This window comes from Eleutherodactylus coqui, chromosome 4, assembly GCF_035609145.1.
Source record: "Eleutherodactylus coqui strain aEleCoq1 chromosome 4, aEleCoq1.hap1, whole genome shotgun sequence".
NCBI lineage: Eukaryota > Metazoa > Chordata > Amphibia > Anura > Eleutherodactylidae > Eleutherodactylus > Eleutherodactylus coqui.
Genome location: NC_089840.1, coordinates 73805795 through 73831571, shown reverse-complemented (window position 1 = coordinate 73831571; position 25777 = coordinate 73805795). Strand labels below are relative to the sequence as shown.

At 42.4% G+C, this 25777-nt stretch overlaps 1 protein-coding gene across 1 annotated transcript in view; it reads right to left on the bottom strand.

Annotated features, from left to right (window-relative positions):
• CUX1 (cut like homeobox 1) overlaps positions 1–25777 on the bottom strand; it is a 378084-nt gene that overhangs the window by 5664 nt on the left and 346643 nt on the right. The window contains exons 18-21 of the mRNA XM_066599650.1: positions 22491–22607; positions 20391–20474; positions 3305–3361; positions 1154–1234 (exon numbers count right to left, since the gene is read on the bottom strand). Coding sequence (XP_066455747.1) covers positions 1154–1234; positions 3305–3361; positions 20391–20474; positions 22491–22607 — 339 coding nt within the window. The remainder of the gene's footprint in view (positions 1–1153; positions 1235–3304; positions 3362–20390; positions 20475–22490; positions 22608–25777) is intronic.

Sequence of the window (25777 nt, the reverse complement as noted above, 5' to 3'; positions counted from 1 at the left end):
ATCGTGTGCACATAGCAGCGATGTCGCAATTATTTTGTAGCAGCGATATTGTTGTCGCCCGTGCGGATGCAGCCTTAGGCCTCCTTTACACAGGCGACACAGCATCGCTGCGATTTTCTCGCAGCTGGTCTGTGCAATATTGCTACGTCTTCTCGCAGCAATACCGCGATTTTGTAGCGCTACAAAGTCACATGTGACACTAGAAACTTGCGCAACATTGTAGCATATCATGCAAGGATTTTTTTTTTAGGGGGGGAGCTTGAAATATAAGCTCTACCCTGAAAATAAGCTGTAACTGAAGAAATGAAAAAAAAAAGTATAAATCGCCTCTCCTGGGCTGTCTGGGACACCACCACAGCTTCTCCCTGGGTCCCTGCACTTTTTCCCTTCTTCATCTTCTGGCCAGGGATTGAAAAATCCCAGCCTCCTGGAAGCGCTGATGTGATTTGCTGACAATTAGCCAATCACAGCCAGTGCTTGATGAGTGGCTGTGATTGGCTAAAATAAAAGTTTAAAGAATATTTAACATAAAAACATGATTTATAGAATAGGTTACTCACTGAGGACATCTTCCCTTTTACTCACCTTGTCTTAATAGACTATTCAAGAATAGGTTGTAGAAGTATGATTTTACACAGGCGGATAATCTGACCAGGTTAACAAGTGTTGACCGACAATGAGCATGTCGGTCATCCCTCATTAATAATGATTAAATAGGCAGATGATCGGTAGTATGGAAATACATGATGGTCACTACAATCCTTCATCCCCATACAGAATGTATCTGTTGGCAGCACATCTCCACATTTACACAGGGAGATGTGCTGCTGACCAGCGAGTACTTTTATGCTTGCTATTTAGGGGCATATTTGCATGGCCCTATGATTGGTCAAAGAAATAATCATCAGGCTGTGCAAAAGGGCCTTAAGCAAAAAAAAACAAACAGTCAACTTACTGGTGAATATCTTCCCAGGTGTTAAGACAAGAATTGTTACAGCAGAATGCGAAATCTAGGCTTTAGAATTATCTGGAAGGCATTGCCTTTGAATAAAGCCAGGGGATCTGCTACAAAGCAGTTCAATAATTGCTATTATTGTTAACGGCTAATTTTTTGTAATGCACCAGCAATGTGATAAAGCATTGTGTTACTCACCAGGAATACCAGACAATGTAGGAGCAGAGTATAGAAAAAAGCTATTGTGCGAGCCATCTTATTTGACAGAATGAGTCGGCCCTATAGAAGGCATTAAAAACAAAATGCATATAAAATACATTACAAGTATGTAGTTTAATTGGCATGCATGCGGCTTCATTATCTCCTACCTCTGGATATACAGTGGTACTAGGGGATGACCCTACGCTTGCACCAGCCTAGGTTCTATTAATTATAATAAATAATGTAATGTAATTTGCTATTATATCTTGTCAAGTAGCCATTACAGACTTTTAAAATCCAGCCATTAGCACTTGGGTTTAGAATCCCCGTGCCTTCCTCAAATGATAAATTGTGGTGGACCTTTATAAACGTATGATTGCCTCTTTATGGGAGCTTTTTTTTCCCCAACAATCAATCAATAATACTTTATTATCTCATTTCTTTCAATCATAGCAAAGGATTTCGGCCTGGCATCTCCACAGCTCCACAGCACGCTGCTTCCTGAAGTCCTGAATTGTTGTCAATGTGGAAAACCAAAGACAGAATACAAAAATAGTGGGAAGTCTTAAGAGTAGAAAGGCCGGAGTAAACGGTAGGGGCTCCCAGGACTCAAACTGGGACCATAGGGAGGTTTCGAAGATGATTGCATTGGTCATCAGGAGGCTCCTGGAGCGTTGAGGCTGATAAGTGATTCCCATGGAAGCCATCCATGTTGTGGGCTCTGTATTGTATTACTAGCCAAACTGCAGCACGGTGTACCAGGCCTGTGCGAACATTCAGTCATGGCTCATCGTTCAGGGTCTCCGAGCGGCCAACTAAAAGCCACTGCTGTGTCACATGTTGATGCCTCCAAACACACTCTGAATGCACCTAAGTAGTTATAGCTTGATCCAGCAACATCTCAGTATGACATGAGCTCTGGTGGGCGGTTCTGGATGAAGTAGAAGATGCATGGAGTATCCACGACTAAAGCCACATTAACATGCAGAGATGTCCGCTCAAAATTTGTTCAAAAGATAGTGAGAACAGCAGTTTGAGCGATCATTTTGCATAATCTGCTAATGGGCACTAATGCTCATTAGTAGCTTATTAGCTTCATTTGCATGTAAATGAGCCTCCCTTCGCTGTATGCAGATAACAGCAGGTGGTCTCTTATTTGCATACAACCCCTTTGTTCTGCCGCTGAATACAATGTTATTAGCACTCCTATGGAGAAACACAGCATGCAGTCCCTGCTATCAGCTCTCTGGCCACACAATGGATTTTTTTTTGTTCAATAAATTTTATTGGATTTTAACATTATGGCAAAAGTTATATTGACACGTACATGATATTAAGCATGGACAGAGCACTCATGGCCCCATGAATCTTATTGCAATAAATTCCTATTCAAACAGAGATGCGTTTTGCTTGTAATTTGTCATCTCGTAAACAGTAACATATGACAACACACAATGGATTTTAAGCTCAACTAAAAATCATCGTTCGGCAGAAAAGCAAACAATGGTAGCATTTACACGCAACGTTTATCGCTCAAAAGACATCATTTGAGCAAATTTTTGGTGATAATCTTTGCGTGTAAATGGGGCTTAAGTCCCAGTCAATGCACCTTTATCACAGTATCAATGAGAAAACCTGGTTCAGGCAGTGGCATCTCTGAGGTTGCCACTGAGGCCTGCCCTGGAGTTGTAGACCAGCTAATCAGCATCTGAGATCACTCAGGATGTGCCTTACTCTGACACCAGGAAGTCGTCCTGCCTCCCAACTTAACCACCCACTGCAACTACAAATCCTTAAAGTAACAGGTACACAAATAAAGTAAACTTTTTAAAGCGCAAATAAATCACTTGGAAGAAAAGGAAACATTTTCCACTACACAAACGCCAACATTATCATGAGAGACTTGAAGAACTTAACTTGTAGAGCCTGGATGAATGCAGGCACATGATCAAAACCTTTATAGAGGAGGTCTTCCATTGAGGAAACAACGCCTTTAGGAATTGGTTAATTAACTTCTAATTCAAGTTAAAATGCTGATTATACATTTCTTTTTGTAGGTTTCCTTTATAATTTCAATACACTCTGGAATGATTAAAACACCTAGCACAGGGTGATATGGTTTTAACACACACATGTGCAGGTACTCACCATGCCCAAGGTTGCTTTATCCCATGGACTTAAGCTGAGATACTTCCTTTGACGTTCCTGAAATAGGAAAGTAAATTGTTAAAGGGGTTGTACATGCCCCCTTTAGAGTCAGCTGTGCTAAAATTATAAGAGCAGTGTTAACCTGTTGCCCACTAATGTGATCCAATGCTGTAGCCCTGCTGTGGTCTTAGTGTTTGTTGCTGCTGTCATCGAAAAGACAGGTGACCGTTGCAGCCAATTAAGGTCTGAAGCATAATGGCGCTTTGGATGTGAGTGCTGATGCCAGGAGATTGAGTGTTGTCTGCTCTCTACTGCCTTTTACAGATTTTCTTTGTTTAATTACATAATAGAAAGTCATACAATTTTCCAATATATATTTAACAACTACGACCCATCTCAAATTCCCCCTTCATCTCCAAACTATTAAAACACCTGTTTTACTCCCGCCTTATAAGCTATTTTTCGGAAAACTCTCTTCTTGACCCCCTCCAGTCCAGCTTCCGCCCTCTACGCTTAACTGCCCTTACAAAAGTATCAATTGATCTCCTGATGGCTAAATCAATGGGCGACTACTCCCTACTGATCCTTCTCGATCTTTCTACAGCGTTTGACACGCTTGACCATGAACTCCTCTTTAATATACTTCGCTCCATCGGCCTAAAAGACACTGCGCTTTCCTGGTTCTCCTCCAACCTATCTGATCGCTCCTTCAGTGTCTCTTTTGCTGGCTCTACCGCCCCTCCTCTTCCCCTTGCTGTTGGGGTCCCCCAGGGCTCGATCCTCGGCCCCCTCCTCTTTTTCATCTACACAGCCCCTATTGGACAAACCATCAGGAAATGTAGCTTTCAGTAACATCTCTATACTGACGACACCCAGTTATACACCTCCTCCCGTGACATCACAGCACCATTGCTTTAAAATGCCACCGACTGTCTGTCCGCTGTCTCTAACACTATGTCCTCTCTCTACCTAAAACTGAACCTCTCAAAAACTGACCTACGTGTGTTTCCACCGTCTACTAACTAACCTCATCCTGACATCTCCATTTCAGTGTGTTGCGCCACCAAAACTTCCAGACAGCACGCCCACTGTCTTGGGGTTATATTCGATTCCGATCTCTCCTTTATCCCCTACATCCAACCCAAATATGTCAGCTGCACCTCAAGAATCCGCGCTTTCTCACCGTTGACAAGCTAAAAATAATCACCGTTGCTCTCATCCACTCTCTCAGCTCGATTACGGCAACTCGCTGCTGATCGGCCTCCCCCGTGCCAGACTCATTTTCCTGTTCTGACACCTCTGCCCTGTGCCAGTTGCTGCACGGACTGCCCATCAAATACAGAATCTAATTCAAACTCACTAACCTGATCCACAAGGCCCTCCACAGCACCAAACCACCCTACATTGCTTCCCTCATCTCAATCCACCACCCAGCTCAAACCCTCTACTTCACTAACGAAATCAGATTAAGCACTCCTTTAATTCAAAACTCTCATTCCTGCCTCAAAGACTTCTCCAGAGCAGCAGCTGTCCTCTGGAACGCGATACCAAAAACTCTCCGGGTAATCACTAACACACAAAACTTCAAACGTGCTCTAAAAATGCACCTCTTCAGGGAGGCATACCACATCTCCTAAAACAAACCCCTATGTACTCCACCTGATAACATGCTCCCTGTCCTGTAGTAGACATGATAATTAGTTAGTATAAAATGTCTATTGATTTGTATAAACCAAATGTATTATGCTATTGTAATGACTTTTCACTTTGTGGAGGTTAATGACCACACAATTTCATCATGGTAGCTGCTGGACAATGACATGGTGAAAGATGTGTGGTATAATGTTAGCTGAATATATATATAAGTTGCACAAGCAGCCTCTAAGAGTTAAAGGTCATAGTGTTATATGTATACCTGTATTCAATATTGAGTGTTTTCCCAGTCCCTCCCTATCCCCCACACAGAATCTTCTTCAACAAAGAGATATCTACTTTCAGTTTCAGGTTTGGCCACATGTTATTAAGACAAAGGCTCCTACTTGAGAGAGGTGGGGAGAGGGGGAGGCGGGGAATTCTATATAACCCAGCGAATAAGAATATATATATGTTACTGATGTAATCTGTTAAACGCCCATAAAGGGCAGGTGTTATGTCTTTCAATAAAAGGGCCTGTCTGGATGTTTCTCCCAGAAGAGCCATTTTGGACATGAGACTGATACCTCGTGTTTGACTTGGTCAGTGTGCGCATACTGCTTCTAAACAATTAGGAAGCTACATAATACCCTGAAGCCTGCTGGAGAAAACCATATTCCAGCTCAGTCCTACCGACTGCAATCCCTGCTAGCCATTACCAACCGCCCCCTGCAGTCACACACCGATTCAGCCACTATACGGCCTGACCATTGTCTATGTGTATAGAATCCCTCACTCTCCACCTCGCCATACTGTGCACATCTCCAGCCCCTTTACCTTCTGTATCACCCCACTATTCGTAGTATGTAAGCTTGTTGGAGCAGGACCCTCACCCCTACTGTTTCCATCAACTGGTTACTACTTGTAACCGTGGTTTTGTTTGCGGAATATGTTGGTGTTATATAAAGATTATTATTATTTAAAGTTCTGCTCATATCCCTTCTTATACCAGAGCACTACCCCTATCTGCACAGAAGAATGCTATAGCCCATGAACAGGTCTAGTCACCAGTCATGTGATCCCGATGCTCAACTCACACTGATCAGGTATCTAATAAGTGAATAATAGATGACTGAGCAGCAGAAGTCACACAGTATTACTGCAACAGCGTCATCATGTCTGTCAGGGTCCGTGGAGAAGCAGCCATTACATTTTCCACCATCTCCTCTGTGTGGGGTGCTTTTTGTTTTTCAGTTGACTTAATTAACAACATCAAGAGAACATCACCTGGAGACCATTATGTTTTTTGAGCAGTTAACTTAATTAACATCTGTTCAAGAAAAAACCCATCAGACATAACTGTACCCAGGCCAGGCGGTGTTGTCATGCTGTTGTTAATAAAGTCAACTGAAAAAAAAACACACAGAGAGAAAATGGTAGAAAATATAAGAGCTGCTTCTCCACGGACCCTGACTGACATGATGAGGCTGCTGTAGTAATACTGTGTGAGTTCTGCTCCTCAGTCATCTACTATTCACTTATTAGATACCTGATCAGTGTGAGTTGAACACCAGGGGTCACATGACTGGTGGCCATTACTATGGACAGACCTGTCTATAGGCTATTCCACTCTACTGTGCAGATAAGGGTCACTGCGCTGGTATAAAGAAAGAGATGTGAGCAAGATTTTAAATACCGTTGCATATATATTAAAAAATTGTTTCACTTATTATTCTATAGCTAAAGAAATAAATACTGTAAAAAGTGGTAGAGAGCAGATAACCCCTTTAACCCCTTAAGGACCAGGCTGTTTTGTACCTTAAGGACCAGACACTTTTAGAAACTTTACCCATGTGGTGGTTTAACGGCCCTATTTTTTTTCCTTCAACTACCAAAATTATTTTTACAGCGATTTTTTTTCCGTGACATATAGGTCTTTTTTTATATCTTTTTCACTGATTTTTTTGGTTTGTTTTTAAGCTTTATTGGGAGTATAAAACTAAAAAAAAATATATTTTTTTTAACATTTATAGTTATTTTTTTTAAAATTAGTATATTTACGCTAAAATAAAGTATGGGAAACAGGTTCCTGCTTTTTGTTTCAAACGTTTTGATATATTATATGTAGGGTTTTGGATTACAGGGCTTAGTCGCAGGGGCGTTTGCGATCCGAATCTATATAGACCCAATGCTTTGCAATGGGAGCGGTCACATGTCCGTTTTTTTAATCGGATGCGGCGAAAATTATAGGACACAACGATTTGCAGAACACATGTAACTGCGTTCTGTGCAAATTGGTGTTCCTGTGTATGTGCGCTCAATGGGGCCGGTGGCAGCAGCGCCGACCCCATTGAGAACATATACTAAAGATTGTTCTCCGCTGCCACAGCTGTCACAGCTGTGGCAGAGGAGAACGATTTTCTCTCATTGAATTCAATGGAAACGGCAATACAGCCGGCTCCATTAACCCCTTCCCGCTACAGGGCGTAAGTTTACGTCCTGGGAGCCTGGTACTTCCCGCAACAGGACGTAAACTTACGTCCTGGAGATAGCGCGGGATCACATATGATCCGGAGCTATCCCGCAGCGGGAGCCGGCTGTCAGTCACAGCCGGCATCCCGCTGCAACAGTGGGGGGGCATCGGAGATGCGCCCCCTGCTGTTAACCCCTTCCCTGCCGCGATCTAAGTAGATCGCGGCAGGGAAAAAGTTCACAGAGGGAGCAGACTCCCTCTGTGTCTCTGGCCGGCTCTCGCGATAACATCGCGAGAGCCCGGCCTGTCACCATGGTAACAGGACGCCAGACACTGGCGTCCTGTATTGCCTATGTCTGAGATCGCTCTATAAGCGATAAGGCATGGCAGAGCAATAACTCTGCAATGCCTTATGACAGCGATCATCAGGGCAGTGGTTAAAGTCCCTCAGAGGGACACAAACAGTGTAAAAAAACTAAGATTAAAAAAATGAATTAAAAAAATGTAAAAAAAGAGTAAAAAGACCATTTTTTTATGCTTTTTCTCAGATAAGCATAAAAAAAGGTAAAAAAAAAATAAAACCCCACATATTTGGTATTGTCGCGTCCGTAACGACGCGTACAATAAGCTGCACATGTTTTGACTGTGCACGGAAAAAACCGCTAAAAAACTGAGGCAAAATGCTAATGTTTAGCATTTTGCCTCACTAAAAACGCAATAAAAGTGTTCAAAAAAGCCATATGTACCCCAAAATGGTACCAGTAAAAAACTACAGCTCGTCTCACAAAAATAAGCCCTTATAGAGCTCCATACATTAAAAAATAAAAAAGTTACAGGACTTTGAATGCAGCGATTTAGAATAGAAAAAAGATTTCCAAAAAAAAGGGTTTTTATTGCAGAAAAGTGGGAAAACCTAAAAAAAATGTAAGAATTTTGGTATCGTTGTAACCGTACCGGTCTGCAGAAAAAATGGAATGTCTCATTTATGCTGCATGATCAACGCTGTAAAAAAGAAATAAAAAAACCTATGGCAGAATTGATGCGTTTTCTCTCCCTGCTATCATAAAAAAAAAAGTTTTACAATATAGTCTATGTACCCAAAAGTAGCACTGATAAAAACTACAGTTCGCCACACAAAAAAAAAGCCCTCATACGGCCGTGTCGACGGAAAAATAAAAAAGTTATGACTTTTGATAAACGGAGAAGAAAAGCCGCCAAAAATTGTTGCGTCCTTAAGCCCAAAATAGGCCATGTCATGAAGGGGTTAAAAAACAATGGGCTGCCGACAAGCGCTGTATTACATTTTCGTGGAAGGGCTTCAAATATAAGCCCTTCCCTAAAAACCATCCTAAAAAAGTGTAAAAAATAAAATTAATACTCACCTCTCTGCAGCTGCCGGGGCTCATCCGCGTCCGGCCAGCTCTTCTTCTGAACTGCTTTCAGTAGTATTCAGCAGGCTGGGATTTCAAATCCCCGCCTGCTGAATGAGCTGCCTCTGATTGGTCACAGCATGCAGCCAATCAGAGGCAGCACTCACTCACCCATTCATGAATTTATTATGCGCACAAAAAATCATGCGAAAAAATGCCCATGTGACTAAGCCCACAGGGTGCATAATGCAACGGTTTGTGTTGGCGTTGGCTTTGGGTTATTTTCTTTCTTATGTTATATTTTTATTTTAATCTGTAATTTTGTTTTACTTATTTATGTAATTTTTTTTTTTTACCATGCATGTTCCCCATGATGTCATATAAGAGACATTCACATTTAATTTTTTGATACTTGGGCATCCATAGGAGTCTCAGCTACAGGGAAAAAGATCCCCTGTAATGACAATAGTCACTGGCAGAGCTGATCAGGGTCTGCTATGACCCTGCCGCTCTGCTGTAACAGGGGATCCTGGGTGTTACATGACTACAGTACACGTCTTAGTACATAGTGCTCATTGAGCGCTGTGTACTCGGGAAAGGAGAAGGCAACAAGGGTTAAAAACCCCTCCTGCCTTCTCCTCAGCTGTGGTCCTTAATGGGTTAAAGCAAAGAGATTTTTCCTATAAAATAAAAAAAGCAACTGGAAATGTGAAAAGATTTGCTGCGATAAAAAAAGGACTGTGCAAAGGATGTGACATGGACTGTGTCAATGGCATACATAGTAAATCGTAGAATTGGGCCCCACATCAACAGTGTACAATATAAATTTCTCAGCCGGCAGCCTGTGAGCAAAGTGCATATTAGGACAGCAAGAACATCAACAGTGCATTACAATGTCGGCAGCCAAACAGAACAGTGCCAACAGTGAACTATTCACAGTTCAAGGATACAGTGATGGGCGGTTGGCATACTGACAGTTCATATCAGTTTCCAACCCTTTTACACGGTTCTATAAATTATATTAAAATCATCTCTCTCTTTATGCCATCCAGTGTCTGTACAAAGCTGGAAGACAACCCCTATGGGCACCGTAATGGCTGCTCTTAGTTCTTGGCATCCAGCATCTCTTAGCTATGCAGAAGACAAAGATAATTCAGATACAGTTGGAGAAAATTATATAATACTTCTTCATGCAAGAGTCAAACTCCATGTTTTCATGTGGACTTGGATTTTACAGCAATGCTATAAAATAGTGTCATATCATCAGCCACTTCTAGTGCAGTACTCCGCTGAGCAAGGCCAAAATGGCTTGTTTGTCAGTACTGCAAATGAGTTCAGTCATTCATATGGTGCTTCAGGTAGAAAGAGGTTTGCTGAATGCACCCTAGTGAGCAACTTGTGAGACATTGAAATATAGATGCCTGTCCATAGTTGGCATTACTATAGTAATGGCCCTTTTACATGGGATGAGAATCTCACAAATCTCGTCTGCCCGAGCGAACAAGCTGGTAACGTTGTCACCAACTCATCTACACTCACACCGCCTGTTTAGGCTGCACGATTCAAATTGAGAATCGTGCAGTTGTCATTCACTTATCATTCAGTGTTTCACATTCCGATGTGAAACATTGAAAAATTAGTGTTTAAAAAGTGAGGGCAATCAACAAGTGGAGCAGGTTGCCACAGGAGGTGGTAAGTTCTCTTTAAACGGAAGTGTTCAAACAAAGGCTGGACAAATATCTGTCTGGGATGATTAAGTGAATCCTGCATTGAGCAGGGGGTTGGACCAGATGACCCTGGAGGTCCCTTCCAACTCTACAATTCTATGCCTGACGAGTTAACAAGCCAGTGCTTATTCTTATGTTGATTGAAACTAAACAACGAACAAGAACTGCACAATTCTTGCAGTCATTTGCTCATGTTCAAACAAAGCGTCTGAACGATAATCTTCCTGTCTAAACGCACCATTAGAGTTTGTGTAAAGAGATTAAGGCCGCCTGCAGACGGCCGGGTCGGATCCGGCTGCAAAAAATTCTCACAGCGGGACCGGACCCAACCCGAGCGTCTGCAGAGAGCAGCGCGGGCACTCACCTCTCCCGCGGCCCCGGCTCTTTCATGTGCCGGCTGCTGGGCAGCCGGCGCATGTGCAGAGCGGGTCCGGCGGCCGGTGAGTGACGTTTCTGTGTGGGGCTCTGCGAGCCCTGCATAGAAATAGAGCATACCACGATTTGTTTGCCGCGTGAGATTTCGCGCGGCCAAATCGCGGCAGTCTGCATAGGATTGCGTTTGTTAACGCAATCCTATGGCAGCTTCCAAGGGCAGAAATTCCGCGGTAATAGGTATCAAAACTGCCTCAAATAGATGGCCTTGTTTTCTACAGAACTCAGTTGTAAGCATGGATTCTGATTGCCATGAGATGGACACTTTTTCCTATACCTGAGGTCCATAGTGTCTACTGCACAAGGTGTTTAACAAAACAACATTATTTGTTAATCCATTAGGGACCACTCCATTGCCTTTTTACATCCTGCTTTGCTGGGCTTTAATCCCCAAGGACATAAAAAGTATGAGTAGCCAAGAGCATGGAGCTGTCACCAAGCACCGCTGTATGTGGTTCCTGGTCACATGATCACTATTATCCAATGGATAACAGCGATCATGTAAAGTTTTAAAAAAAAGTAAGAAAAAAAGTTTGTTTCATCTCCCCTCATGGATCATATCCGTGAGGAGAGATGAAATTACGTACCTTAGGCCCATGGATTTATCCGCAGACCTTACCCTGGCTTCTGCGCACGTGCCCATCGCCAATATATCAGATGCATGTGCAAAAGCCGAAGATTGCCAGGGTAATTTAAAATCTCCCCACTCCTGGCTACTAAATGTAACTGAGAGCCTGGGGATCTCATGGGGGGCTGCAGTACGCGGTTCTTGCTCACGTGATGGTAAAAAAAAACCTAAAGCTTCACCTCACGTCACGGATCCAAACCATGAGGGGAGGTGAAATTACTTACCTAAGGCCTGCTGCGATGTCCCCCGACAGGATCCTTATCTGCTGACATTTTTTCCAGCTTCGGGGCATGCGCCCCTCACTAGGACGGCGAACGCAAGCGCAGAAGCTGGGGAGGGAATGGGAAATTTACAATCTTACTCCTGGCTACTAAAGGTAGCCAAAAGCTTGGAGCAGTAACCAAGGGCCGCTGTGAATGGTTTCCAGTCACGTGATCATCATTATCCAATGGATAACGGCGATCACGTAAAAGTTAAAAGACAGTTAAGGCTTGATGCTCTGTTCGGTTTGGGCCCCGTTGTGCAAACAGACAGAAGATTAGGGCCACAATGGGTATGTTTCTGAACACGGGACAAACAGGGGTATCCATTTTGGGGTGCAAATCCTCATTTTCATGTGCACTATAGGAAAAAATCCTGTCTTTAAAATGACATATTTGCATGAAATTGCATTAATTCCTGAAAAGAAACTGTGGGGTCAAAATACTCATCACACTTCTTAGTGAATACATTAAGGGTGTATTTTTTAAAATGGCGGGGGTAATAATAATTTGTGGGGATATCTATCATAATAATTAATGTTAAATTTGTATGTCTCCTAAAAAAAAACTTCAGTTTTTCTAATGTGCGTCCAGAATAAAGTTAACAGATGGAAATACAAATCTGATCAAAAATTTCTATATTATCTTTGCACATATTTGAGATATTGCATTTGAAAATGTGAAAAAAATGATAATTTTTTTTACATTTTCTCAATTTTGGAGCTTTTAATAAATATACACAAATTCTACCAGTCTATTTTTACCACCTAAAAGAAGTACAACATGTGGCAAAAACCAATTTCAGAATCACTTGGATATGCAAAACCTTTACGGAGTTATTCTATGTTAGGGCGCAGTCAGACGGGCGTTTTTTCGCGCGATTTGCGCATGCGCATGCGTCCGGCGATTTTATAAAACCATTGCTTTGCAATGGTATTGGACACATGAGTGCTTTTTATGCGCTTGTCCGATAAATTATAAAACAGAAATCGCAGATCGCACCTATCTGCGATTCCTGTTCTCTTCTCTATATGCGCTCAATGGGGCCGGCGGCAGCAGCGCCGACCCCATTGAGAACATATAGAAGACAAATCATTCTTCTCTGCGACAGCTGTAACAGCTGTGGCAGAGAAGAACGATGTTTGCCCATTGAATTCAATGGAGCCGGCAATACAGCCGGCTCCATTGAAAGCAATGGGCTGCCGGCAAGCGCGGGATGAATTTTTGGGAAGGGCTTAAATATATAAGCCCTTCCCTGCAATTCATCCAGAAATGTGTAAAAACAAAAAAAAATATATATACTCACCTGGTCCCGGCAGACGGAGTTCAGCCGCGGCCAGCGGCAGTTCTCCTGAACTGCTCTGAGTAGTATTCAGCAGCCGGGGATTTAAAATCCCCGCCTGCTGAATGAGCTGCCTCTGATTGGTCACAGCCTCACCAATCAGAGGTAGCTCTCACTTACCCATTCATGAATTCATTCCTGAATGACAGCTGAGAGCTGCCCCTGATTGGTCCCTGCGCTGAGCCAATCAGAGGCAGCACTCACTCACCCATTCATGAATTCATGAGGCTGTGACCAATCAGAGGCAGCTCATTCAGCAGGCGGGGATTTTAAATCCTCGGCTGCTGAATACTACTCAGAGCAGTTCAGGAGAACTGCCACCGGCTGTGGCTAAACTCCGTCTGCTGGGACCAGGTGAGTATATATATATTTTTTATTTTTACACATTTCTGGATGAATTGCAGGGAAGGGCTTATATATTTAAGCCCTTCCCGAAAATTCATCGTGAGATCGCCCGCAGTGCATTGCTTTCAATGGAGCCGGCTGTATTGCCGGCTCCATTGAATTCAATGCGCTGGACAGCTCAGGCCTGTTTCTATTGAAACGCGGCTAGGAGCAGTTTTTTCGGGCGATTTTCCAGCCCCGGTCACGCGATTTGCGGATGCACATCCGTCATGCGATCCGCAAATCGCGGGAAAAAACGCCCATGTGACTAAGGCCTCAAAGTGACACATGGCTTGGAAACAGGTTTGGTCACTAAGCTGTTAAAGGGGTTGTACCAGGATCACAAATTAGCTCCTATCCACAGGATAGGGAATAACTTTCTGATTGCTGGGGTTCTCACCACTGAGACACCTAATATTCTCAAGAGTTTCCTGTTCCCATCCTCCTCACTGATGGCTTACTGCACCCCTGCAGTGAGAAGGAGAGTAAATGGAGCAACGGTTAGTCAACTGCGCTGCCTCTCCATTCAATGGGACTGCCAGAGATAGCCAAGTGGTTAGCTCTCAGGTATTTCTGTCAACCCCATTGAAATGAATGGAGCGCCAACTACACATGTGCGGTCAGCACTCCATTCATTCTAGCATCACTGTGGGGAGAGCAGTGACAGGCTGAGGGGGACAAGGGACTCCTGTTTTTATTTGGATTGGCATGGAGGCTTTTTTAATTATATAATTTTCATTTTTTCCATCCCCACTTTCAAAAAAAGCATAACTTTATTATTTTTCTGGCAATATAGTTACATGAGGGCCTTTTTGTGAAAGAAGTTGTATTGCTCAATATAACTATATAACATCATATAACGTATTGGAAAACTTTAAAAAAAAATCCTAAGTGGGCTAAAATGGTAAAAAGAACACAATTTCACCTTTTTGTGGGTGTGTTTTTACAGTGTTCATGGTGCAGTAAAAATGACGTTATCTCTTTTTCTAGGGGTCAGTATGATTACAGCGATACCAAAGCTATATAGTTTTTTTAAGTTGTCATTGCTTAAAGATTTTTAAAAAACCTTTAAAAAAACAGCTATCGCCATAACAATTTTAATTTTTCCGTTAGTGGGCTGATACGAGGGCATGTTTTTTTTAAGGCAATGTGTAGTTTTTATTGGAAACATTTTGGGGTACATACGACTTTCTGATCACTTTATATTCAATTTTTTTCATGACAGCCAACTTTCACTACTTATACAGATGGGGCTAGCCTCCCAAGCCTACTCTATACAATGACGAGCACCCCTTCATGTATGGCACTTGTCCGAAAGATGTTAAAGGGGTTATATAAGGTGAAAAAATAAAGTCTTATTAATTTCTAGGAGACAGCACCACTCTTGTCCATAGTCTGTGACTAGTATTGCAGTTTGTAAGGAAAGTAGACAGCTCTAGGGTATAACTGGCTAAACAAACAATTACCAATAAAATTTTGTATCATACCCTTTCAGCTTGCCTAGCTAACGTACACTTAGTTCCTCTATGGACATAGTCAAGATCTAGTTCAGCCACCTACTCCTTTTTTTTTATAGTGTCTTTGTCCTTTTTTGAGCACATATATGTTAATAAAGTGCAATTTTTTATTTTGTTATTTTGTGTTTGGCTATTCTCTTGCCTCTGGCGAGTTTCTTGGTAATGGTATGTCAGTTTAACTTCATTCAATTCAATGGGGTTAAGTTGCAATACCAGATACAGCCCATGCAAAAAAATATATTATTATGGGATCCAAATATAAGGAGAATCTGTGCTTTCAAATTATACTTCACTCCAGCTCTGGCTTAAAAAAATTTAAGAAAAACCTGCAAATTGTGAACTTTTATTTAAGTTGAGCAGTACTTAACCCCTTAACACTACAGGACGTAAAGTTACATCCTGTAGCTTCAGGGTATGTATGCAGGGAGTTCGTGGGCAATGTTGCTCCATACATCGCGACTACCGGCTGTTTCTCACAGCCGACACCCTCCCACAATAGCTCCCATAAGCCGTGCAGCTCATCGGAGCTATTAACCCTTTAAATGCCGCTGTCAATTCTGACAGCGGCATTTAAATGCCTCGACAGATGTTTGAGGGTCCCGTACGGCCCCCCCGCGATGACTTTGCATGTTGCTGTGCGGGTGTAATGGCAGAATTCCTGTCACATCGAGGTATAATGTAAAGAGAAGAATCCCGCAGCACCGCTCTCAATACCCAAACATGGGGAAGAATTCTCTGCACAGCCGATCAGTAAAGGTGGACCAACCTTTATATATTGCAAAACTTGAAAATTGAGGAAGATCCGCAGCAGACAAAGAGATGATGTAAAAAAATGTTCTTTTATTCCAATTCCATAAAAATAGATGGTACAGGCAGCGACGTTTCGACCATTACTGGTCTTTATCAAACATGCTTGATAAAGACCAGTAATGGTCGAAACGTCGCTGCCTGTACCATCTATTTTTATGGAATTGGAATAAAAGAACATTTTTTACATCATCTCTTTGTCTGCTGCGGATCTTCCTCAATTATCGAGGTATAATGTAATGCTATGGCATTACTCTATACTGCAGAAGCGATCAAAGCAGTGAAAGTTCTTATTCCCTCTTAGGACTAAAATAAAAAGTAAAAAGAAGTTTTAAAAAGTTTTACTAACTATTAAAAAAATCAAAAGTAATAAAAGTTAAAAAAACAAACAACCAACCTTTTGCCATGTTTATAATAAAATAATCTAAATAATAAAACAAATATACATTTGGCGGAATTTTATTTTTTTTTCATTTTACTCCACTTAGAAATTTTAAAACGTTTTCAGGACATTATGTGACACATTAAATAGTACCAATAAAAAATACAACTCGTCCAGCAAAAAACAAGCCTTCATACAGCGACAGCGATGGATAAATAAAAAAGTTATGATTTTTTAAAAGGGGGACAAAAAAACTAAAAAAAAAAAAAAAAAAGGGCCATGTCCTTAAGGAGTTAAAGGAACTGCATCACTATCTTGCTTTAGCTTCATTTAACAGCATTTAGAAAATGTATTTTACAGCAGTCTCATGGGCAATTTACATGAAGGGACCCCATTAACCCCTTGAGTGGCAGGTTTCCTACCACCCTGTCGTGCCCACCAGGGCAGGTTTTTTAAGATGGTCTAATCATTGAATTTCAACTAATTTTGCAGTTGCGTCTCAAGAGCCATAACTTTTTCATTTTTCCATTGACATGGCCATATAAGGGCTTGTTTTTTGCGGGACAAGTTGTGATTTTTTAAACAGGGGGGAGGAAAAAAAGAAATGGGGAAAAAAGAAAAAAGGGGCCATGTCATTAAGGGGTTAAATAATGTATTAACTTCCTTCTCTGGGTCATTACGACGCACATGGATACCACATGTGTGATTGTATTTTTGATTTTTTACAAAGTAAAGGGAGACAAGTGTTTTTTTTATTTTTTTAATAATTTTTTTCCTTTTTTATTTTTTAATTTTTTAAAATTTTTGTATTTTTTTTTGTCCCTTTAGGGGACTTCCACAGGGACCCATCAGGACCCCTGATCACATTCCAGGGGTCCGATGGTGACAGCCCTTTACATGCTGCAGTGACAGCCCTTTACATGCTGCAGTCACATAGACTGCAGCATGTAAAGGGTTAACACAGCAGAGATCGGAGGTTTTCTCTGATCTCTGCTGTAAGAGCTAGTACCTAGCTGTCCTCTCACAGCCAAGCACCAAGCTCTCCCTGCCACAGAGACCATCGGCTTGCTTCTGACAAGCCGATGGTCTCTATGGCAACCTGTAAACAAAGCAGGACATTGCCGATATGCCGGCAATATCTTCTGCTGGTTTTTCAAAGCCCTTGCTTTGTTCTCTGTGGGTCTGTGCAGGCAGAGCACACTGTCACAACTTGTGGCATTGTGCTCTGCAGCTCCCATAGTGATACACAGCCCGGAAATCTTCCGGGCTATGTCGCTATGAGCAGTGGAGCTCGGCCGGAACTTTTCCGGGCGTGCCACTCAAGGGGTTAACGTGCTCTGTGACCTGTGCAGAGATCATTTTACAGGGAGGGGGAGTAAATAGTCACAACTTATACCTACTGTGTAATGTACATATAGGCGTCACCTTTCAGTGTAATCCTGCCTGTGATGTTAGTTAGATGACTGCTGTAAAGCTTTCTTTACAGATCAGGAAGTATCAGCCTACTAGGCTCTGCAGTCAGCGTGTAAGATGTAGGATTTTCAGTTTGTTTTTTCTTAAAGTACCGATTCCGACCAAAAAAAAATCATTAAAATTTTTTTTTAAATACGTTTAACCCCAAAAATATAATTTATGAAATAGGTCATTTTCTGATGACACAATCCCATTAAGGGTGGACCATTTTGTTTCACAGAGACCATGAAAGCAGCAAATAATTTTGTGCACTATGAATTAATGGGATGCTGGATAAAAGGGTTTTTTTTGCATTATGAACCAGACCTGGAAGAGCTTATCCTGGCCCGCTCAGTGTTATTCCTTCATGATGCTGTGGCAAACCACAAGTAGATTTTCCCTTCTATGGCAGCGGTAGTTTCAGAGTCTGAGCTTGTGCCAAATTGGGTTTAGAAAATCCATTGGTTGATTGAGAAAACTAGTAAATAACAATTTAAGTGCAACAATCAATAGAGGGCAATAAATGGTAAAGGAAAAGCTTTTATATTGTGTATGGAAAGACAAATGTCTTCTATATACACAAATCTCGGAAACACATTCCATCAAAAATCTTTTTGGAAACATCCTGTGGTTTTATGCTAGAAACATTGAAACCACTAAGTAAATCTGCACGCTTATTATTGTGGAAAAGATCTATAAACCTCTGCTTACATTTCAGAACTAGAACTGCGCAAGCAAACAGCAACTCACAACCATTAAAAATCAATTGCATTATCTTATGTGCAGGTTTAGTAGTGATAACATACATGGATATCCTTGTCCTGAAATAACCCTTTACCAACATTTACATTGGTACAATATATGAGCTGATGAAGAGTGAAACATAAAACCTGCAGTCACATTTTATTGGTTATGCACAATGTCAGAAAGCAGTTTGAAAGCTACATTATGACATTTAGTAGGAGAATTACTGCTGCAGAAATGCTGCATATCTTGAAACAGTGGATGCTTTAAAAAGGTTGTCTCATTATAGGTAGGTAAAGTCCCCTGGTGCAAGCACTGAGACATGACTGACTCCTAGGGTGACGTCGCATTGTGACGTTTTCTTGGCAGACTGTTATGTGGGGTGGTTTGCCATTGCCTACCCCACTTATCTGTTACCCCACAGCAAGCTGGGTACTCATTTTACTGACCTCTGAAGGATGGAAGGCCGAGTCAACCTTGAGCGGGCTACCTCAACCACACAACCTTCAGGTCGTGAGCCGGAGCTTAGGACTGCACTTCTGCTGCCTTAGCATTCTGCGCCACACAAGGCTCCTCCTAGATAACCCCTTTAATATAGCAGTTGTGGCCGTAATTAGCAGATTGACACAGATCTTGTTCACAAGACCCTCAAAGACTGCTGATTTGGTTAGGAAAAGTTGAGGCCAGACAGACTATACTGGCTGTAGTACTGTAATACACTAGATTCGAAGGTAGTACTACATGGCAGCTATTCAGAAGAATTACAGTTTATGTAAGACATGGGTGGCCCGCGTCTAACAGGGCATGAGGCACTACTTGTTAATGGTTCTGTGTTCTCGCTCATGAAGAATTTATCCAGGTCACCATTATGAACTGCATATTTCCTAATAGGATAAGTCCTGATAGGGCGGGCCCTGCAGACAAGATGATCAGAGAGTACAAAAGCAGAAGGTACTATGAGCACTCAGATAGGACTCTCTTTATAATGTGCCATTGATACATGTCCTTTAAGAGCCTCGTGTGCCCTAGAGTGTTAAGGCAGCAGAAATGAAGTCCTAAGCTCATGCTCATGACCTAAAGGTTGTGAGTTCAATCCTCGCTTGGTTCAGGTAGCTGACTCAAGGTTGACTCAGCATTCCATCCTTCTGAGGTCTGTAAATTGGTCCATGTGAATAAAGTGCTCATGTGTATAGCCTCATACCCTAAAATGGGTCCATATACTGTCTGTGAAACACATGGATAGCACATGGATGGAAAATACCCTCTGAAGCACCCTAGTCTCTGAGCGTTCACTGCTTTAACCTTTTATGACAACCACATGCATGGACTTCTTTAAAGCTTCTATTTTAGGGTGCATTTACATGGGACAATCTATCCGGCAATGGATGCTTGACAGGTCACCCTGTCGATAATCACTAGTGATTGGAGGTAAAGTGGTGCTGAGGATCGTTCCGAGCCACCTGCCTTTATTCACAGTAAGCAGGTCGGCTCTTCTATGCTACCACAATGGAAAACATTTTATTTTTTGGGGATTTTTTATTTTCTGGTCATATTTCATTAGGCAATAATTCAGATTCATCCCGCACATCCTGCAGCTTCCAAGAAACTACTAGGAGAAGAAAAAAGGTGACAATTGAGATAGGGGATACAAAATAGAGGCCATATGGCTTGTCCCATATCATGAGTAGACATGCATTACAGTAAAGAATCTGCACCATAGGCCACCATTATAACACAGCAGATTGTGCAGCATTAGAGTCTTATTCTAGATGGAACTGTGTGTTCAGGATGACCTGGGTGATGCATTTCATGGATGAGGAAACTAGTGAAGGGTGACACATCTAGAGATAGATATTTTGTGGCAGCAAATGCCTACGCTATATTCTGAACCAGCTTTAGAATATATTAATGTAGGATAGCTGACCAGAGAACTTACCTTCCTGCTAAATGAGGAGAATGGGTCGAGTCGTTCTTCATACTGGGAGGAGTAACGAAGCTCGGTGTCATCACTCTTACCTCCCTAGTGGGGGAAAACAGAACAATGCATTAGACTTGATTAAAAATTGGAATAGAGGGCTAGGGGAACTGCGGCTATTAACAGACCTAGAGGTATGGGAGCAGCATGGGATAGCTCACCTAGGAGACCTTTATAATTCTAATATCCTGATATCCTTCGAGCAACTCCAGGCCCAATACCAAATACCCCGATCCCATTTCTACAAATACCTACAGATCCGTCATGCGCTCCAGACGCAGTTCCCGCCAATGAGTAGTACCATATCTCATTACCCGTTAATCGGAATATTAAAATCACGGGGGCCCCGAGGACTCATTTCGACACTATATGCCCACCTAACAACTTCAAAAGCTGCTAGGGAAATCCCTCCCACCCTGACTAAGTGGAAATCTTTGATTCCAACGCTGACGGAAGAGACCTTCCAAGAGATATTGGAATCGCCTCTATCTGTCTCCCCCTCAGCAAATAATAAATTGACCCAACTGTACATAGTTCATCAATGTTACCTCACCCCGGCGAGACTACATAAGATGGGCAGGACCCCATCCACGCATTGCATTAGATGCACCTGCACATACGCCGATTTCTGGCATATGATCTGGGACTGCCCGCGGATCCGATCATACTGGGACGAAGTTATAAATGTGCTCTCCGCGGTCCTCGATATCCCGGTCCCCGCCACCCCAGAAACCTGCCTTTTCGGAATCCTTGATGAGGAGCAGTGGCAACACTACCACAGAATATTCCTACGGGAAGTCCTGTTTATAGCCAGGAAAGTTATCGCAATGAGATGGATGGACCAGAGAGGCCCGACCGTGACAATGTGGAAGAAAACCACAAACTCGATCATACCCTACAACAATATAGTATACAAAGCCCGCAAATGCCCGGACAAATTCCAAAAGGTGTGGGGTCAATGGTGCGACTCCTCACTGACCCTGTTCCCTCCGCAGCCGCTTTCATCGGCCATATCAGCGTTACAAAGACGGTAAAGTCTCCGGGGGGGTCGTGGTGGAATCGGGAGAGTCTGCCCCGTGCTCGGTCGGCCACCCGGAGTGCAATAACATACCTCCTCCCCCCCCCCCTTTTTTTAAAAGGGAAGAAAGCACCTTGATGGCCCCGGCTCCGTACCGCAACATAACCGGTTAATAATTATAATTTGGTGTAAAGGTATACATGCCTACTTATGGCGACTCCTATAGCAGACATATGCTTTAAAATATGCCTCAGCACGGCTACATCTTCCCGTATAGACCCCTCGCCACGTCCAGTCTCCCTCACATACCCACCCACCCCATGGCATTTTGTGTTCTTTTTAATTCTAGCCAACCCCCCTATTACTTCTGACCAATGAAACGCCAGACATGATGTACACTGTAAAGCACAGGCCCGACCGGCTTATACATCATACTCAAGATTATGTACTGCACAATGTTCTGTTATTGTACCTGATATGTTGTTAACCTGTCAATAAAACGAGTTTAAAAAAAAAAAAATTGGAATAGAACCAAATGTTTGACTCCACTCATATCAATAAGGTGCTAGTACAGGTACGGCAAAGGAATTACCAGTGAACCACGTGTGGTTACTGTGGCGTGACCACAAAGTGTATGGGCGCATCGTAGGACCATTTACATATCTTTGATTTTAGTAGGCAATTATAGCAGTAATAACACAGGCATAAAAACGTAACTGACGCAAAAAAAGATAAAAAAGCATGAAAAACGTTATGGGCGTTAAAACATTACTAAACCATGTTTGGTCACTACAGTCCAAAGTATGTCAGGTACTAAGGGGTTAAAGTGTCTAGTTTTGGAAACGTATGTAATGTAGTTTACACATACAGGATTATGTGGCTCTTTGGATTTAGAGTAGTGACCTCTTTAGTCTTAAAAGGTGGATCAGTGTTAGTAGTGGAGAGCAATAGATGATTCAGCCCTTTAGTCCCATAATGTCATGTGAAAGGCTTCTGTTGCGAGATTATTCTGGAAATCAGAAAAACCTGGGAAAAAAACTCACTTTGCCCGCGTAACTTTGCAGGAATTTAATCTTTTCGTAGAGCTTGATGTTGTCCGCTCTCAGGTTATCCAGCTCACTTTGCAGCGCCCTCATAGTGTGATGCATCATCCGATTTTCCTGTTTAGTTAAACAACAAAACAGTTGAGAAATTAATAGTGAAAATTGTATACAAAACACAGAAATCTCTTGAAATCCTGTTAAAAAAATGTTGCAAACTCAAAGAAATAAAATCGCTTGTCTTGAAGCAAACTACAAAATGACATCTGTATAATGAGGGGGAAGGAAGTGCTTGTAGGACTGTATATTTCTTGCAATCTGGAACATGATTGCGTTTTAAAAATCTGAACGGATTGGTATTCCGGAATGTCATAAAATCAGAGATGATGTGTGTTGTACGTGACGAGCATATTTTGTTAGAAATGGAAAAAAAGAAAAATTCCTGCGCTCAGGGTAACCTCAGGACGGAACACCTTGTCAAAAGGCCATACGTGGCTATGGTCACGTGTACTAACTCATGGAATGAGGTGAAAAGACTTGTCGGTAATGACTTGAATAAGTGGAGATTTACTGAACAGGACAAAGTAGTGCAACGCGTTTCGGAGCTCTCACGGCTCCTTTCTCAAGCACAATAAGACCCGTTGGACACTGTTCCTGTGTTGGAAATGATTCTTATTATGGGCTGAATTTGCTCATCTAATAGGCTACGTGAGTCTCACCAATCTTGTAATATACTGTCATTAAAAATGTTGTTTTAGCATTGCAAATCAAGTTTGAAGCGGCTGTCATTAGGGTTCGCCCTTCCAGCCCCTATGCAATCCACTAAATAAAAAAGTCTGCGCTTGCCGCACTGCTCACCCATTGAGTTCCCGGACAGAGCGATCCTGTAACACGTACATGTGATCGCTGCAGCCAGGAACTGGCCTCTGGGATCACTTAGCTGGAGAAGTGGCACAGGTGAGTATATTTTTTTTTACTATTATACACCGCTACTGAGTGGAGGGAGGGGGGCTGGCACCTATATGGGGCATTATCACTGAGTGGTGACCGGTAGGGGGTATTATTACTGAGTGGGGACCTGTAAGGGGAATAATTACTGAGTGGAGGCCTATGTGAAGCATTATTACTGTGAAGGCTGTGAGGGCATTATTAATGAATAGGCACCTATATGGCGGCATTCTTATTGAGCGGGAGCCTATATGAGGCATTATTCCTCAGTGGAAATCTATATGAAGCATTATTACTGAAAGTGGTCCTATAAGGGGCATTATCACTGAGTGGGGGCAAGTGAGGGGCATTATTGATTGGGAGCCTATGTAGAGCATTACTACTGAGTAGGAGACCATTTGGGGCCCTTAGGGTAGATTCACACAGCAGAGTCTGGTGTGAATCCACACCAAAAACTACATCACAATCTGCACTATTGGTGCAGATTTTGATGCGGATCCACAGCAGATTTTACCCTTTGAATTGAAGGAAGAATTCTGCTGCGGGTCCATGTCAAAATCAGCACCAAATCTGATACATATGAACATACCCTTAGGCCTCCCTCACACAGACATTTTTGTACAGCATTTAGTGCTGGCTTTTCAGTGCTGCGCTAACCGCTGTACAATGTTCTCATTCATTTCAGTGGGGCGGTTCACACAAGCGTCTTTAACGCTGCGCTTTGGCAGCGATGCATGTTCTATCTTTGGCCATTTTCAGCCTTGCATTGCCCATTGAAATAAATAGGCAGCGGTTTCAGTGCTGCTGAAAATATGGCAATTTGGTACCACATTTTTGGCAGCATTAAACGCAAGCGCTAGATACACTACCTAAAAAAAAGAAAAATCAATATTCACCTAGCTGGCACTGTCCGGGTCCCTGCCGCTGCTCTCCTGAGCTCTGGGTAGGCTGCCGGACACTTGTCAGCACTGATAGAGCATCTTTTGAAGACCCCGCCTCCAGCAAGAAATTGCTCCGATTGGTTCCTCGAAAGCGGGCTCAGCCAATCAGAGCCAGCATTTGTTGAACCAAAAACAGCCATTCAATGAATGGCTGTGATTGGTGCATCCAGCACAATCTCTTGCTGGAGGCGGGATCTTCAAACTTCATCACTAGCAAAAGATGCTGTATCAGCGCTGACAAGTGGCCTGGCAGCCTGCCTGGAGCTCCGAACAGCAGCGTCAGGGACCCGGATGGCACCTGCTAGGTGAATATAGATTTTTCTTTCTTAGGTTCCTTGGCTTCTTTTTCAGCACAAAATGCATGCCAGCGCTGCTGAAACTGCAGTGAAAGGAGCGCTGAAAAATGCTGCGTATCTGTAAACGCCTGTATGAGGGAGGCCTTAGGGGCAATCATATTGGGACTAGTTGGGTATTTTCACACACACAGTGGATTTTCTGTCGACGTAGTGGAACCAAGTTGTGTGAATAGCCCCAGGCCTTTGGTTTCCTTAATCCGCCACTGTGTGAAACAACTCTTAAGGCTGCACATTTACTTGAAGGATTTTTTTTTTTAAACTTACAGGGAGCAGATAAAGCTGTAGAATAAAGGAAAAAAAAGCAATACTCACCCTTCTTTGCTGGTCTGATTCTGAAAGAGAGTCCAGTTGTCACCTGGCATTCATTGCTAACGTGACTGCCCAGCAAATCACTGACTTCAGTGGTCACATGTCGTTCATGCACAGATGCCCACCTAGGTCAGTAATTGATGAGCAGTCATGTGAGTGATGAATGGCTTGTGACCAGTGCTGTCTCTTCTGGGATTGGACCAAGGTGTCAGCGATGGAGGCGGAAGGCCATTGAAAAAGTTAGTATGACACTTTTCTCTATTTTACACTGTTGTCTGCCCCTTGTAATTTTTTTAATCTCAGAAAAACCCTTAAAAGAGAACTACATTTGGAAATGAGAAATCAGTTTCTTAGCCTGGTCCTGTGAAAGGTACTGATTCTCCTTGCAGAGATCCTGCCAATGTTAGTGAGTTTATTACAATGCTCCCTGGGAAAACCATGCAAGATAGCAAAAGAAAAGTTCATAAGTGCCATAAATGAGTCTCTCTCATAACTTGGTAGATAAAGAAGTCGGCTCTGATTTTGGTAAAAGACACACAAGATCAGAATATTTTAGGTTTATTTGTCAACATTTTTGTGTTCTCTTGCAGTAAATTGCCAGAAATCCCACATATTTTTCCCAGATTACAGTCTTCCATGTAGCACGAAAAGTATAGGGGAGAAAAGGAGAAAGAGACAAAACCTTCTTATAGGATATGATGCTCAAGTACGCTCTCTGAAAATATATATTCTATGT